This window comes from Delphinapterus leucas, chromosome 1, assembly GCF_059928025.1.
Source record: "Delphinapterus leucas isolate spDelLeu-1000000601 "Yukka" chromosome 1, BTC_Dleu_Yukka2, whole genome shotgun sequence".
Classification (NCBI taxonomy): domain Eukaryota; kingdom Metazoa; phylum Chordata; class Mammalia; order Artiodactyla; family Monodontidae; genus Delphinapterus; species Delphinapterus leucas.
In genome coordinates this window covers 122,013,480-122,028,918 of record NC_143129.1, presented here as the reverse complement: position 1 = coordinate 122,028,918, position 15,439 = coordinate 122,013,480, and the positions used below count along the sequence as shown (strand labels likewise).

The window sequence follows — 15,439 nt, the reverse complement described above, 5'->3', positions numbered from 1 at the left end:
AGAGCTCTGTTCCCTCAGGCAAGTGTCTCTCTCAGTGTCTCCCACTCCCTAGGAAGCTTTGTTTACTCTCCTGAGTGAAGTTTGGTAAGAATATTGAGCAAGTAAATTGCAGGGCCCTTAGGCAGTCTGGTGTAGTAATTAGAAGGACAAGCCCTGGACATGCTTTCATTCAGGCCCTGACTTTAACATGGACTGGTCCTTTATCTTATAGAACCATAGTTCCCTTATCTGTAAAGTGTAGATAACAATAGTACATATGTCATAAGGTCATTGTGAGGTTTATTTGACCTAATACATAAAAAGAGCTTTCCTAGCACAGGGCAGTACTCAGTTCTAATTTTAGTTGTTATTATTTGTGGCTGTAACTCTTACTCATAGGTGGCATAGCATGTTGCTCTGGTTTACAGGAGACTTTCTGCCTTTCCCATGATTTAGGATCCCATAACTGCCAGGATGACCAGTTCTTATGGTCTGATGCTGGCCTGTGTTTTGTGTTTTTGTTTTTTTTTTGCGGTACGCGGGCCTCTCACTGCTGTGGCCTCTCCTGTTGCGGAGCACAGGCTCCGGACACGCAGGCTCAGCGGCCATGGCTCACTGGCCCAGCCGCTCCGCGGCATGTGGGATCCTCCCGGACCGGGGCACGAACCCGTGTCCCCTGCATCGGCAGGCGGACTCTCAACCACTGTGCCACCAGGGAAGCCCTGGCCTGTGTTTTTATGGTGGTCCAGTTCTATGATAGAGTCTGCAGTTGTAGTAAAGATGTTCTCTTAACTGTATAGTTTGTTCTCATTCATTTATGAGTAAGTTTCTCTCATTGTAGCTCAATACCATCTCTGTTTGGTTTGTAGAACATATCTTTTGATTGTATTCATTTCACATTTCCTATATTTTTTTCCTTAAAGAAATCACATGTGAAATATATGTATATGTGTGTGTGTGTATGTGTATATAAACATTTTATTTATTTAAAATTTTTGTTATATTTTGTATTCTGGGATAAATGTATTTTATTCCTTTGAAAAGTGTCAGAAAAAAAATATACAACTTGTTTTTTTTTTGTAATGCTTAGCAGCAGGGGACTATGTGAACGATTATTCCTAGGAGGTCTGGCATAAATTTTCCCTCTAAACAGACTCAAAAAAAGTGCAGGCCTGGGAGGAGATACTGGAATAGAAAATGAACATACACGGATTCTACAAAGGAACCTTCTCTAGAAAGATTAATATTTTGTTCTTTCAAGTATTATACTTTTTTTCTTCTCTATGCACTGTTCAGTTGAAAATTTTTCCCGCTCTTCATTTTGCACCTGATTTCCTCAGCCGGCATGAAGCAGCAAAGATGCATACAAAATATTATGGTTTAGGACAGTCCCATTCTAGGGGGAGTTATCTTGATATAGCATGCCCTGTTTTCTCACTTCTTTGTAACTGTCAATGTCTTTAGGCAGAGACAAAAATGTGCTGTCAATCGGACCATTGGTTAATCCTCTATCAACAAATCAAACAGAAAAAAAAAATTTATTGTACAAGTGTTTGTATTTTGCAGCACTGATGTATACTTTAGGGGTAGACAACATTTCACAGCTGTTCTAGAGTTGTGGTATAAGAAATACCACGTGTTTTTGTCCGTTTCTCCCCGCGCTATAATATTTCTGTCTTACTTATCTCTGAATCATTCACCATGTGCAAATACTGTCTTAATTTTAATGAGTATTCAATAAATAGGAAATGAGTGAAATGTTACCTTCTATATTCAACAATGTAGAAATTTATAAAATTCATGTATGGGAAAAGTTCATAGTTGAAAGATATATCCTGTTAGAGCCTCTACATTTCAATTTGTTACTTAAAAAAAAATCTATTATTTGGGAGTTACACTAGAGTAAGTTTTTTTCTCAAGGTTCTTGTAGTCACTGATGCAGAGATAAAATATTCTATTTTAAGAATAAATGCTAGAGTTAAATCACCACAAATATATTCAACTCTAAAAGTTACCTGTTGTATTGAGATGGATTCAGTGATTTATATAATGTATCTTTTCCAAAATTGCCATTAAGGCAACTTAAGTGAAAATGAAATGAAATGAAATGAAATTTCTAATTTGCAATACTCATAGGTGCTGTGACATTTAAAAATCATTCATCTATATCTGGTTCTTTACTCACTAGTTATCCAAATTAACACATAGATTGAACGTCTCAAACTTGGAGGTGTAATGAAATGCTTCCTTGGTAAAGCTTCCAGATGGACCATTGTCATCATCTGGTAAGACTGGATTGTAATCGCATAATCACAGTTAGCCCCCATCTCTGTGGTTATTCAAGTGCCAACCCTAAAGATCAGTCTCTGGATGACTATGCTATAAGGGACAATAATTTGCAAATCAGTGAACTGTACTTCTGTGTATGCTTTCAGTACCCAAAGAAAGTGTCCCTGAACTAAGTGTTTTATGATGACAGAAAGGAGGAAAGGAATGGTCTGCTTCTTGGAATAAGAAAGCTATGTGTGAGGGGCTTCCCTGGTGGCGCAGTGGTTGAGAGTCCACCTGCCGATGCAGGGGACACGGGTTCGTGCCCCGGTCTGGGAAGATCCCACATGCTGCGGAGCGGCTGGGCCCGTGAGCCATGGCCGCTGAGCCTGCGCGTCCGGAGCCTGTGCTCCGCAACAGAAGAGGCCACAACAGTGAGAGGCCTGCGTACAGAAAAAAAGAGAAAGCTATGTGTGAAAATACCTGCTTTAGTGACTAGATGAGAACCATGTATAGTTGTCATAGACATTGTTCATGTGAAAATAGATGTTAATAAAATGCTAGAAAATAGCTTGGCATCTAAAGAAGTTGGATATTCTATCAGAAATGGTTTTTTGATTATGTACTCATTTAAATTTCCTTAAAAAATGGTGCCAAGGAGAAATACAAACTCTAGCAGAAACAAAATTCAAAATTAGTGAAGTCTGAGTAAATGAAGTTTTGATGTACTAGAAAAATTGCAAAAACTCATTAATTACTGCATCTGTGATCATGTACCAGCAAATAGCTCTGCCTATGGTACCTTTTATATGTCTTTATTATATTACTTACAAATTATAACTGTTTGCTTTCTTGTCAGTCTCTCATCATAGGGACTTCATTCATTTAATTCATTCAACAAATGTTGACCTGCCCTACTCTATGCCAGGTGCTGGGGATACAGCAGAGAGCCAGATAAAAATACATGCCTCAAAGATGATATTTTAGTGGCAGAGACAGAAGTAAAAACTAGATAAAGAAGCAAAACTTTGGGGAACTAAGATGCCGCACATGCCATAGGGCGAAGTTTGGTAACTTGCTTTAAAACAAATTAAGACTGAAACACAAACATCAATGCTTTCATTTTTTCCCATTACATGAAATTACCATAATTTATCCTTTGTTGCATACTTGGTTGTCCTGAATTTTCAATAATATACTATTGTCAACAATATACTATGATCTTTCTTTTACATGAATACTCCACCCACATCTTTACTGGTGGGTAAGTGGTTGGTGCTTCTCCCAAGCTAGGCCCTAAAGCAACCTCTCTTCCAGGTTGGGGCTGGGGGTCAAGGGAGGGAGAGAGAGGGAGTGCCTGGCCACTGCCCTGGTGTTCTGGAGAGAAGCCTGGGTACTGGCTGCCCTCAGCAGAGGACTCAATGGCTTTTCACGGCTGGTGACCACAATGCTGCTTGCAGGAAGGGAGGAGAGTCAAGTCAGAGGAGTGTGTGTCATGTAATTCAGGCGTTTTTGTTTTTTTTTTAATTTTTATTTTATATTGGAGTATAGTTGATTAACAATGTTGTGTTAGTTTCAGGTTGTTTCTAAACTAGGCCCAGCTGTTCCATGCAATTGCACCAAGCATCTTTGTTCCTGACTACACAGAGCCATGTCTTGGCTGGGCTCTGAGATCTCCAGGAACACACCTAGTCATAAATAGGAAATGCATTCACTTAATATTCATGAGGCAAGAGGAAGATTGATTCCTTCATTCTTGAACCAAAAAAACCCTCCCAAAACTCAGAAAATAGATTTTAAGTTCTATAAGGGCAGGAAATGTCTGCTTTGTTTGCCACTGTGTCCTCAGTGCCTAGCACATTTCCTGGCACATAGCAGATAATCAACACATATTTGATGGGTAAAGAAAAAACAAGAAGTGAAAATATTGGGTTGGCCAAAAAGTTTGTTCAGGTTTTCTTGTAAGATGTTATGGAGAACCTGAACGAACTTTTGGCCAACCCAATATCTCAATCCGATAGCCAATTGGGGCTTGGCTCTGCTTTCTTCTGAGAGAAACAGGGCTCATATAGGCTTACTTCCTCAATCCTGCTGGCTAACTTGGGGAGCAGGGATATAGGACTCTGGACCTGACCCAGGTACTATTGTATGGGGACTAATTTTCTCTGTGTTTGATACATTTTTGATACTTTGATACATTTTTCCCCTACAAAAGGACCCATAAAGGAAAGAACCATTTCCCAAAGGATCTGTGTGGACTGCAAGATCTTGTTCCTTTTAGTGGCAACAAACCACCTTGGAATCCTTTACTAGTGGATGGTGTTGTGTTAAAACTTTTAGAAGCATTCTAAGCCTCAAAGTATTAGGCCTCTGTGATGGATGAGCAGATGTTTCTCTGATGACTAGTTGCTGTGCTTCTAGAAATAGCCTCAATGAATAAAAAATAATACAATTTTATTCATTTCAGCACTTACTAAGAACATCTTAGGTCTCAGCTTTGTACCAGATATTAGAAATAAAAATAAAAAGAAGAGATGATCATAGATATACAGGATAATACAGGCAGTGTGGCAAGTGATACAACTGGGTATAGACAGGGTGCTGGGGCAGCACAACTTGCCAATTCATCTCAGTGAAGTCGGGGAAAGTTTCATGGAGGTGAGCCCATTTTGACATGGGGTTTGAAGGATGGGTAGGAGTTTGTCAGGCAGAGAAAGGGGGAGTAGAAGTTCAAAATGAAGAGACTTACACAAGCCAAAGTTCAGAAGGGAATGGTGCATTTGGGACAGACGAGGCCTTTACAGCAGTTGGAGCAGAGGGTGTTGGCAGAAGAGATGAGGTTTAGAGGAGGATTTCAGATGCATCATCAAGAAGGCAATTAAGGAGTTTCTACTTTGTTATGTAGATAATGAAGGTTTTGGTAAGGGACATTTTTCCTTCAACCATTAGTATCACCAGGCCAAAATAAGATATTTCTTCTTGATAATGATCCATCAAGAAGACCAAGAAGACTTGATTTTCCTTTCATTTGGGTTTTAGGCTTTTACATCTTCTCTTAATCCTGGTGGCATAATAATCTAAGTCTCCCTTAAGTTTTCAGTTTTACCTTTTGTTCATTTATTTGTTATTTGTTTTTATATCCTAGGTGTTTTCAAAGATATCTTGTTTGCTCTGCAGTTGTTCATTTAGAAGTTAAAGCTGGGCTCAGTGATTAGACCAGTTCTAACCTATAGCTGGGATCATTTATGGAACTTATTCTACAAAATGATCTCTTTAACATCATGAGTGGTCAGGAAATAGACACACGAGACCAAAATCTACATTGTTATTGTTAAGTCTCAATGGTAATGAAGAGGGGAACCCACTTCCTCAAAGCCCTTAGGAAATCTCATTGCATTTTGGAATATTTTAGCCAAGTTAAGGCTAGGGTAAGAGATGAAGGAAAGGGAATATGAAAGAGAAGACATTAGTATCATTGTAGTTACCAAGCAGAAAATTTTAAAAGTAACATTCCAGAACAATATAACATACCATGTGCAAATTAGTATCAGATGCTCTAAATAATTTTTTTAAAACTCTATAGTTTATCCAAACTTTAGCTTATCTATACTTAATTTGCATAAATAAACTTTAGTTTTTTTCATTGAAATTTACAAATGTGTGTTGGCTTTGAATTTTCTCTTCCCAGAAGTAAGAAAAGGTCTGTTGCTAGGATCAGTGTTTGTCCTCTCTTGGATCATTCTATTTGTGCACATTTGACTTGCCAGATAAGTTATTATTTTTGTAGTTCTGATGTCAGTTTGAATTCAAAGGATTCAGATGTCTACATCAATGTTTCTGTGACTGTTCATTTCTTTTTCTCAGTATTTTGCAAAATAACATCACTTTGTGGAAAGTGAAATGAATAGCATAAAGCAGTTTGTTCAGTTAAAAAACTGTAGGACTGAGCTTTGTGACCACCTAGAGGGGTGGGATAGGGAGGGTGGGAGGGAGACGCAAGAGGGAGGGGATATGGGAATATATATATACGTATAGCTGATTCACTGTTATACAGCAGCAACTAAAACAACAATGTAAAGCAATTATACTCCAATGAAGATGTTAAAAAACAAAACAAAACTATAGGACTGAGAAAATGTCTCTCAGCTGATTTCCGTATTTTGTCTTGCAGGTGACAATGGCCAGCATTGGAATGAATAGGCAAGATTTTATGGGTGCCTGTGAAAGAACCCTTTTTACTCTTCGAATGGCAACATGGAATCAAATCTTAGATCCCTGGGTGTATATTCTTCTACGGAAGGCTGTCCTTAAGAGTCTCTACACATTTACCAGACGCTGTTGTGGAGTGCATATCATCAGCTTACATGTTTGGGAGCTTAGCTCCATTAAAAATTCCTTAAAGGTTGCTGCTATTTCTGAGTCACCAGTTACAGAGAAAGTAACTCAGCAAACAAGCACCTAGTTCAGTAGGATGGTAAATCAGTGTAGGTCTAGGACCAAATTAAGGAAAGTTTTGGCGATATTTCAGTTAATGTATGAATATAGAAAGCCTAACTGGAAAAATCAACCCTCAGCCAGATAGTTTGGGGGGCACTTTTGTCAGATTTGGCTTTTGAAATTTGTTAAATTAACTGTATAATTGTGCATTTTCACATGTTTTTGTCAACTGGAGGTAAACATGATGAACTAATGCCACAGGAGTCAAATTGAAAACAATTTTGGGCTTATCTGTGTTATTGATGCTTTTGGAACAAGTGACTCTCTTGAAGGCTGTAGCATTTACTTGGCCTACTACCTGTGCAGTGAAATGGCTATTTGGGGGTGTCACTGCTCTATAGCAGTTCCTTATAGACTAGGCACAGTGAAGCGGAGCGCCCTCTTTTGATCTGGTCTGTTTTACCCCAGATTATGTAGCCTCAATTAGTGTGTTGTCATGTCACAGTGGATTCGTTGTGGCTTTTTATAATGACTTCCACGTACGTGACGTGTGGCTGTCAGTTTGCCTGATCTTGTGAGCCTGTTTAGAATGAGCCTATCCTTGTTATATTTGACAGATATGACTGCTTGCATTTATTATTATGGAGGTCAAGCGTTGTTTGAAGATATTCTTGTTAAGTCATAGTTTTCAAGTAATCACCATTTCCTCTGAAAATTCTAGCGTATAGTCAATACTTTTTAGAGAAACAAAGGCTCTGTGAGCACGTGTATAGGTGACATGCATTATAGCAGTTCCTAAGAAGCTCTGCCATGGATAATGCAAACCAGTAGAACTTAAACCCCAAGCGATGGGTGCAAAGAACATTGGCAAATGCGCTTTACCTTTAGAGTCATTGACACAGTGTCATTTCTATGTCAGGGAACAAAAGAAACACAACCTCTAGAGAATAATATTCAAAGACCATCTGCAGCTAGTGTGGTTCTTTCCACTTACACACACACACATACACACACACACACACTCACAAACACACAAAGAACATCAGAAATTTCAGTTGAAGAGGGCTCCTTAAATCTGTAATGTGGCATCTTCTAAAGCCTGTGCTACCAGTGCCAAGGAGAGGGTTGGCAATTAGCAGGCATTTTGAGACCCTTATAATGGCTAACCAAGAGATCAAGGGTTGAAATCTTTCCCCAAATTTCTCAGTGATATTTAAACTTTATTTTTGCTTGTTTGTATAACTTAACCCAAAGAATTTTAGTAATCATTCAAAATGTCGTGGGTCTATCACAGCATAGGGTAGCTAGTTCTGCTTTATAATAGGGAAATGCATTTCTGTAGAAAGTCCCTTCATTAACTGGGGTCTGTTTTAAAATTAATCTTCCCCATGAGACTGATTTTAGATTCTCTAGGAAATCTGTGCAGTTCAATTAGACTTAAAGTATTATTTTCACAAATTTTTGCTTTTGACTGGTAATTTACATTGGAAGTTATTGTTAACTTTGGTCAATGTTGGTAAATTCTAATGAATACATTAAAAGAAACTGGGGCTTCCCTGGTGGTGCAGTGGTTAAGAATCCTCCTGCCAATGCAGCGGACATGGGTTCAAGCCCTGGTCCGGGAAGATCCCACATGCTGCGGAGCAACTAAGCCCGTGCGCCACAACTACTGAGCCTGCGTGCCACAACTGCTGAGGCCCGCACGCCTAGAGCCCGTGCTCCGCAACAACAGAAGCCACCACAATCAGAAGCCCGTGCACCGCAATGAAGAGTAGCCCCCGCTCGCCACAACTAAAGAAGGCCCGTGCACAGCAACGAAGATCCAACGCAGCCAAAAATAAATAAAAAAATTTTTTTAAAAAAGAAAAAAATTAAGCAAATAGCCTCAGTGAAGATTTAAATACAACTATCTTTTTTTCCAATGAATTTAAAGTAGGGCAACATACATATACACACTGGCATATGATATTCTTAGTTTATGACCAGTAAATGATGAATCATACAAATGCAGGTCATTCTCATATATAGAGTACTGAGTAGGTGCTTGATACTTGCCAAAACTGGAAAGAATTTCTTGGTGCAAATGAGCATGGATGTGCAAAGTTTTTGTGCATTTTTAAACTGGCAATTACATACTGGTTATTTTAAGATATATATATATATATATATATCTTCAGTGTATATACTTAAAAAAAAGCCATTGCAGTTTGTTATCGTTGTTGTATTACATAAATGTTCTCATGTGTTTTAGGAGCACTTAAAGACTAAAAGAATTTGTAGATGGTTTAGAGGAGATACGTATTTCCTACAGTTGCTTGAGAGAGCGTTGGCGTTTTGTGAGATGAGGCACAAGGAACCAAAGCTCCATCCTTTCTCCTCAGGCTGGGTAGCATGCTGCAGTGAACACTCCCATAGAGCCTGATCTGGGAGAGATGTGGAGGAGAAACCCTCATTCAGAGTTTTAGGCCTCTTCTCCTTGTGGCTTCTATTCAAATGACAGAATTGTTTATCTATATCATGACCCTTGGCCATTATGTCATTCTGGCCATGTGTGTCTGCATTGAGGAGATATTGTGACATGCCCATGTGTGGGAGAGTATGAGCTTAGCATGCAAGATTTTGGGGAGGGACAGGGTGGTCATTCTCTGCATAACCTGGAAGGGTTATCTCTATTATCTGAGCATAGGTTTAGGGTAACTAAATTGGTTTTATGATGCTGTTAAACTCAAAAAATAAACACCAAAAATTGAAAAAAAAATTAGTCAAGGAATATGTGTGTTTACATTGTGTTAGGCTTTTTTTGTCCACAGAAAATGAAATAAAGTGAACACAACAATATGCATATCTGACTTCAGAATTTTATTTCTGTTATTATATGTATTTCAGTGTAGTTTGTCAATTTATTGTATAAGGAATAATAAATGGAGCATCTACCAATAACTTTCATATATTTGTTCAAAGTACTGGAAGTAAATAGAGTTCAGCACATTTACCAGTTTTGAAGTTTTACACTCTATTTTAAAATTTATCATTAGACCATCAGAGTAACTGAATTTCCCTTCTCATTGGATAAAGTAGTAGCTAGGCAACTTCACATGCAATTTGATCAAATTATTTCTGGGGAATTATATTACTCTAGGCAAATTACTTGAAAATACCAGACTTTTCTGATGTTAGTGAACTTTAAAAAAAATGAGACCAAAAAACCCCCAACAGCACATGGGTTTTTATGCTTGTGAATGCAGAGACAGATAACACTGATTCATAATTAGCTGTAAGTGTATCCCCAAAACATCAGATTTTTTGCTGATGGATTTTAACTAGGCGATAGAAATATGTTCTTTAAACATTTTTTCTAAAGGCAGAAAGTTGCTTCTAACTATCTGTATTGCTGAAGTGGAAAATATTTAAAAGTTACACACACACACACACATATATATACACAGATATATCTGTCTTGTAAAACAGATGGTCTTCTTTGATCATTTTCAGTCTTAAAATGAAAAACTTACTTTAGTTTTGTGCTAATCTGAGTTTAGAATCCAAATAAGATTATTTGTTAAATAAAGTGTGAACTTTTTGTGAAACTTATTGCTAGCATCACCTATATCACCATTATTGCTCTAAATTCATTGTCTAAGGTGAGAATATAAAGGATGGGAGTGTACATTTTCCTGCTTCTTCATCTGGAGGTCAGAATATTTTACCACCTGGTAAAGAATAGTGTTGGACTTCAACTTGTTATTGACATATTTTAACAGTAGATGAAATGTGTTACGTGAATAAATGTATTTTGTTCTCTTCATACTTGTTGGATTGTATAAGAGAGTAAAGAGTGATATGTGTATTTTGTGGCTTCCATCAGTATGCAACTCATGTAATTTTAGTGCTTTGACTACTTTAAAACTTTAAACAAATGATTTTTAAAAAATAAACTTGGACTGGTGTTTATCAAGAGTGGTTATTTTTAGGAAGATCATATAAAACTTGGAACTCTTGAACCTACCTAAACTTCCATTTTCACCTGCTATTAGATGGGAAGAATTTCAGCTTGTTTTCCATTTGCTATCCCTTTCCTGTCCACTCTTCTGTGACATCTGCTTTCTTTCTTTTACCTGTGCCTCATTTTATGTAGGTAGGTCATAATTCTGATGGGAATCTGATCATTTCCGAAACAGAGTGGCCCAAGTATACCTGTGATAACAAACAACCCACAAATCTCAGTGCCATAAACCCAGAAAGGTTTGTATCTCACCTGTGGATGCTGTCCACTCAGAAGGGGAGCTCTGCTTACCGTACCCACTCAGAGACCTCAGGGGACAAAGCAGCCATCATCTTATATGTTGCTGTCTGCAGTGCTAAAGGGAACAACAGCCTGGTGAATCATGCACTGGCTCTTAGAGCTTACACCTGGAGGTGATACATATTACTTTTGCTCACACATTTCTGGCCAAAGCAAGTAATATGGCCCCACTAACTTCAAGCAGGGCAGGTAAATGCAATACTATAAAATGTCCAGGAGGAGAACTGAAAATAATTGGTAGATAGCACTAGTGAGTTCCACATTAGGTAATTTTTTTTCATTATTGCCTTTCTAACGGCATTCAAACTGGAACCAGGTTTAAAAAAATTCTTTTTTAATTTAGAAACGTCGTGGGATTAAAAACATTTAGGTCTCATTCACCTAAGAATCTTGTAATCTATAAAGATAAGACAGAATGAATGCCATTATATATTCCACAAGCTTTTTGAAATTAATAGAAATTTTAGATGACAAAAAAAACAAAACAAAACATCATAGAATAAAAAGTGAAAAACTTGGTTCTTAAAAATGCAGGGAGTGGGACCTTTCTGTACAATGCCTAAGAATAGCTTAGTTGCAACACTGTCTGAAATAGTTGCTTTTTTAATAAATGGGGATATTTGAAATTTATTTTTGCCTTTGCATTTTCAGTCTCCTTATAATTGAATATCTTGATACCTTGATATACTCTTTGCCATTGAATTTTATTGAACTGTCAGAAAACCCAAAGTAGTATAATAGCACTAGAACAAGATTAAACTACATTCCTTTTCTTTTTCTCCAAGTCTCTTCATTTTGAACCCAAACATGACAGTATATGAAATGACTCAGAAACTTGGCTAAATTTAAACCTTAGGAATCTTGAGATGTAAGTTCATATACACCAAGTGTCCTGTTCAAAGATTCTGTAGGAAGTTATTGCAAAGAATTTCCGGCAGAGCTGTCTTTCTGCCCTGCAAAAATATCAACTGAAAGTAATATGATAAGGATATGATATGCAATTATGAAAAAGTAGTTGGAAGGTTTTTACATTATCAAAAATCTCATATTTGTTAAAGTATAGTTTTTAGTTAATAATCTAGTTTGTGAAAGAATAATGAAAATACTGTTTTATATACATCTTATTCATAAAAAGGAAAGGTAGAATTATTGAAATCTAAAGGAACTATATTTTGGATTTGAAGTGCCCTTTACAATTTTACTTAGGATGTAAACTCAGTCTTAGAGTTTTGTATTTAATTTCATTTGAATTATTTTTAGTGTGTGATTGGTAAACTCCAAATTAACAAAGTGCATCCTGCCGTTACAGTGCTACCTTTCCCACGTTAAAGGAGGCAATTCAACACTAGTATACACCAACATCATCTTAGCTTTAAAAAATGAGATCATATGAGACATCTATTGTGTTCTGCACTTCTTGATTTCAATTGTCCATGTCAATATATTCAGAATACTCTTCTTTGAAAGCTAAATAGTATTATATAATATAAATGTGCCATAACTTAAAGAAACAATTTTCCTATTGAAGGAGAGTTGTTTTTGTTTCCAGTTATTTCCCTTTTTTAAATAATGCTATTTTGATATGCATACCTTTATACTTTGTGTGTATGTTGTGGAATTGCTGGCTTAAGACATGCTCATTTTCAATGTTCATATGCATTGCTAAATTGTGCAGTGTGTACAGCCATTCTCTTCTAAGAGAAGATGCCCTATTCCTGACATCACCACATCACCTACCATGTATTCCAGCAATCTTTTTTTTTTGCGATACGCGGGCCTCTCACTGCTGTGGCCTCTCCTGTTGCAGAGCACAGGCTCAGCGGCCATGGCTCACGGGCCCAGCCGCTCCAAGGCATGTGGGATCTTCCCGGACTGGGGCACGAACCCGAGTCCCCTGCATCGGCAGGCGGCCTCTCAACCACTGTGCCACCAGAGAAGCCCTCCAGCAATCTTTTCATGACAATAAAGTCACCAATCTTATTGGCAAAAATAAAGCATATTTAAGTCATCCTTTAGGTTACTTTCATTTCACTTTGCTAATGAAGATGAGCATGTTTTCATACATTTATTAGTCATTTGTGCTTCCTCTATAAATTTCCTGTTCCTGACCTTTATCTATTTTTAATACACTCATTGTTTCCTCTTGACTTGCAGGAAGACTGTGTATGTTAAGGATATTATCTTTGTCAGCTTGGGCTGCTCTAATGAAGTACCATGGACTGGATGACTTAAACAATAGAAATTTATTTCTCACAGTTCTGGAGGCTGAGAAGCCCAAGATTAAGGTGTCAGTCAGTTAGATAACTGGTGAGGGCTCTCTTCCTAGCCATCTTCTTTCTGTATCCTCACATGGCAGAGAGAGAGAGAGAGAGAGAGAGAGAGAGAGAGAGAGAGAACAAACTGTCTGGTCTCTTCTTATAATGGGTACTAATCCCATTATGAAGACCTTGCCTTCGTGACCTCATCAAAACCTAATTACCTCCCAAAGGCCCCATCTCCAAATACCATTACATTGGGGGATAGGGCTTAAACATAGGAATTTTGTGGGGTGGGCAGACACAATTCTGTCCATAGCAGGTATTAATACTTTTTGATATATGTTACAAATACTTTTGTACCAGGCTGCCATTTTCTTCTGCACTGAAGGTGTCTTTCACTATATAAGAATTTTACATTTTTACTTAGGTAGAACTAACCTTTTATGGATTCCTTCTTTTGTTTCTTGTTTAGAAAGTCTTTCTGTCCTCAAAGGTTATAAATATATCCCCCTATGTCATTTTCTACAATTCAAGTTTTGTTTTTTATCTTTAAATTGTGTAGTTTTCATGGAATTTATATTTTTATGTCATGTGAGATGGGTATCTAACTTTCCTTTTTAAATCCCAGATGTATAACCAATAGATCCAACATCATGCTAGCAATTTCAGAATTTTTTTTTTTAAGTTATATTCTTGAAGTCTTATCTTGGGTAGATTTCTATTAGGCTTTTTGAAATACTGCACTCAGCCTACCTGGCCTCTATTATTAACTCAGGATGGAAAACAGTTGTCTAAACCACACAAAAGTAATACTACCTTTAGTATTCAACAATACCACTAAGACCTATCACTACTAGGACTCAGCCTTTCAATTGTTTTTCCAGAAAAGAATACAATTTTATGTACTGCCATTTTTCCTGTTTGCCATATGTTTTCTGTGACCATCAACAGTTTCCAGCTTAAGGTTAAGCGGGTTAATGAGGAGGTGTATTATTTTGCTGGGGCTGTTATAACAAAGGACCACAGACTGGGTGGCTTAAACAACAGAAATTTATTTCTTCACATTTCTGGAAGGTAGAAGTCTGAGCTCAAGGTGTCAGTTGGGTTGATTTCTACTAAGGCCTGTCTCCCTGACTTGTAGATGGCTTTCTCTTCCCTTTAGCTTCACATGGTCTTTTGTCTGTGTCTAATATCCTCTTCTGATGAGGATACCTGTAATATTGGATTAGGGCCCACCTTAGAGTTCTCATTTAACCTTAATGACCTTCTTTAACCACCCTGTCTCTAAATTCAGCCACATTCTGAGGGACTGGGGAACTAGGACTTCAACATATGCATTTTGGAGGGACACAATTCAGCTCATAACAAGAGTATAATCTGAGACATTAAGATAAAGTTATGGTAGATGGACCATACAAGAGTTGAGTCTGTTACCTCAGGTTTATTATCCAGCGGTTCTCAAATGTTAGTATCCATCTCTTTTACATGGAGGTCTTGCTAAATCAGATTGCCAGGCCCCATCCCAGTGACTGATTCAGCAGGTCTTGGGAGGAACCACTGAATTTACATTTTTAACAAGATCCCAGGGGAAGGTCCCTAGGCAATGCTGGTCTGAGGAACACACTTTGAGAACCACTGGCCTGATCAACTAGGCTAACCAGCCACAGATGGCATGATATGAAACATACAAAGAACCATGAAGCTTTTTGACAGTGCAAAACTGTACCACTGTTTTAGTACTGGCATTTTAATTCTTTTCCTAAACACATTTTTTGCTCCAAGCCCAAACAAATTTGACCTGAAAAATGTAAGAACTATCCAGAAAGTGGCTAGAAGAACATGGGCTAATATAGACTGACAGTAAAAGTTGTATACAAAAAGACAAAGCAGACCTAAGTGAGGCCACAGTTTAGATGGCTACAAATTTCTTACTGGTGTCAAAGGAATTTTTGTGTTATGTTGTAGACTGGCAAAATTCCCATAGTCTAAAAATATTGCTTACCTTTTAATTCTAACCAAAAGCTTTTAATAGGTTGTTTGGATAAATTTTATATTTTCCTCCCCACACTTTCAGTGTTTATAATCTTTTTTGATCCTTGTGTTTTCCACTCTTGCTTGAGTCCAGGTGATCTTAAAATAATTCCCTGCTCTGGTAAAATAAATCTTCAGTCAGTTTTTGGCTTCCCAGAGGGGT

At 37.6% G+C, this 15,439-nt stretch overlaps 1 protein-coding gene across 1 annotated transcript in view; it reads left to right on the top strand.

Annotated features, from left to right (window-relative positions):
• The window catches only part of PTGFR (prostaglandin F receptor), a 58,555-nt gene extending 46,077 nt beyond the window's left edge, over positions 1-12,478 (top strand). The window contains exon 3 of the mRNA XM_022580890.2: positions 6,419-12,478. Within this exon, the coding sequence (XP_022436598.1) occupies positions 6,419-6,709 (291 nt within the window). The 3' untranslated portion in view covers positions 6,710-12,478. The remainder of the gene's footprint in view (positions 1-6,418) is intronic.
• The last annotated feature ends 2,961 nt before the right edge of the window (positions 12,479-15,439 follow it).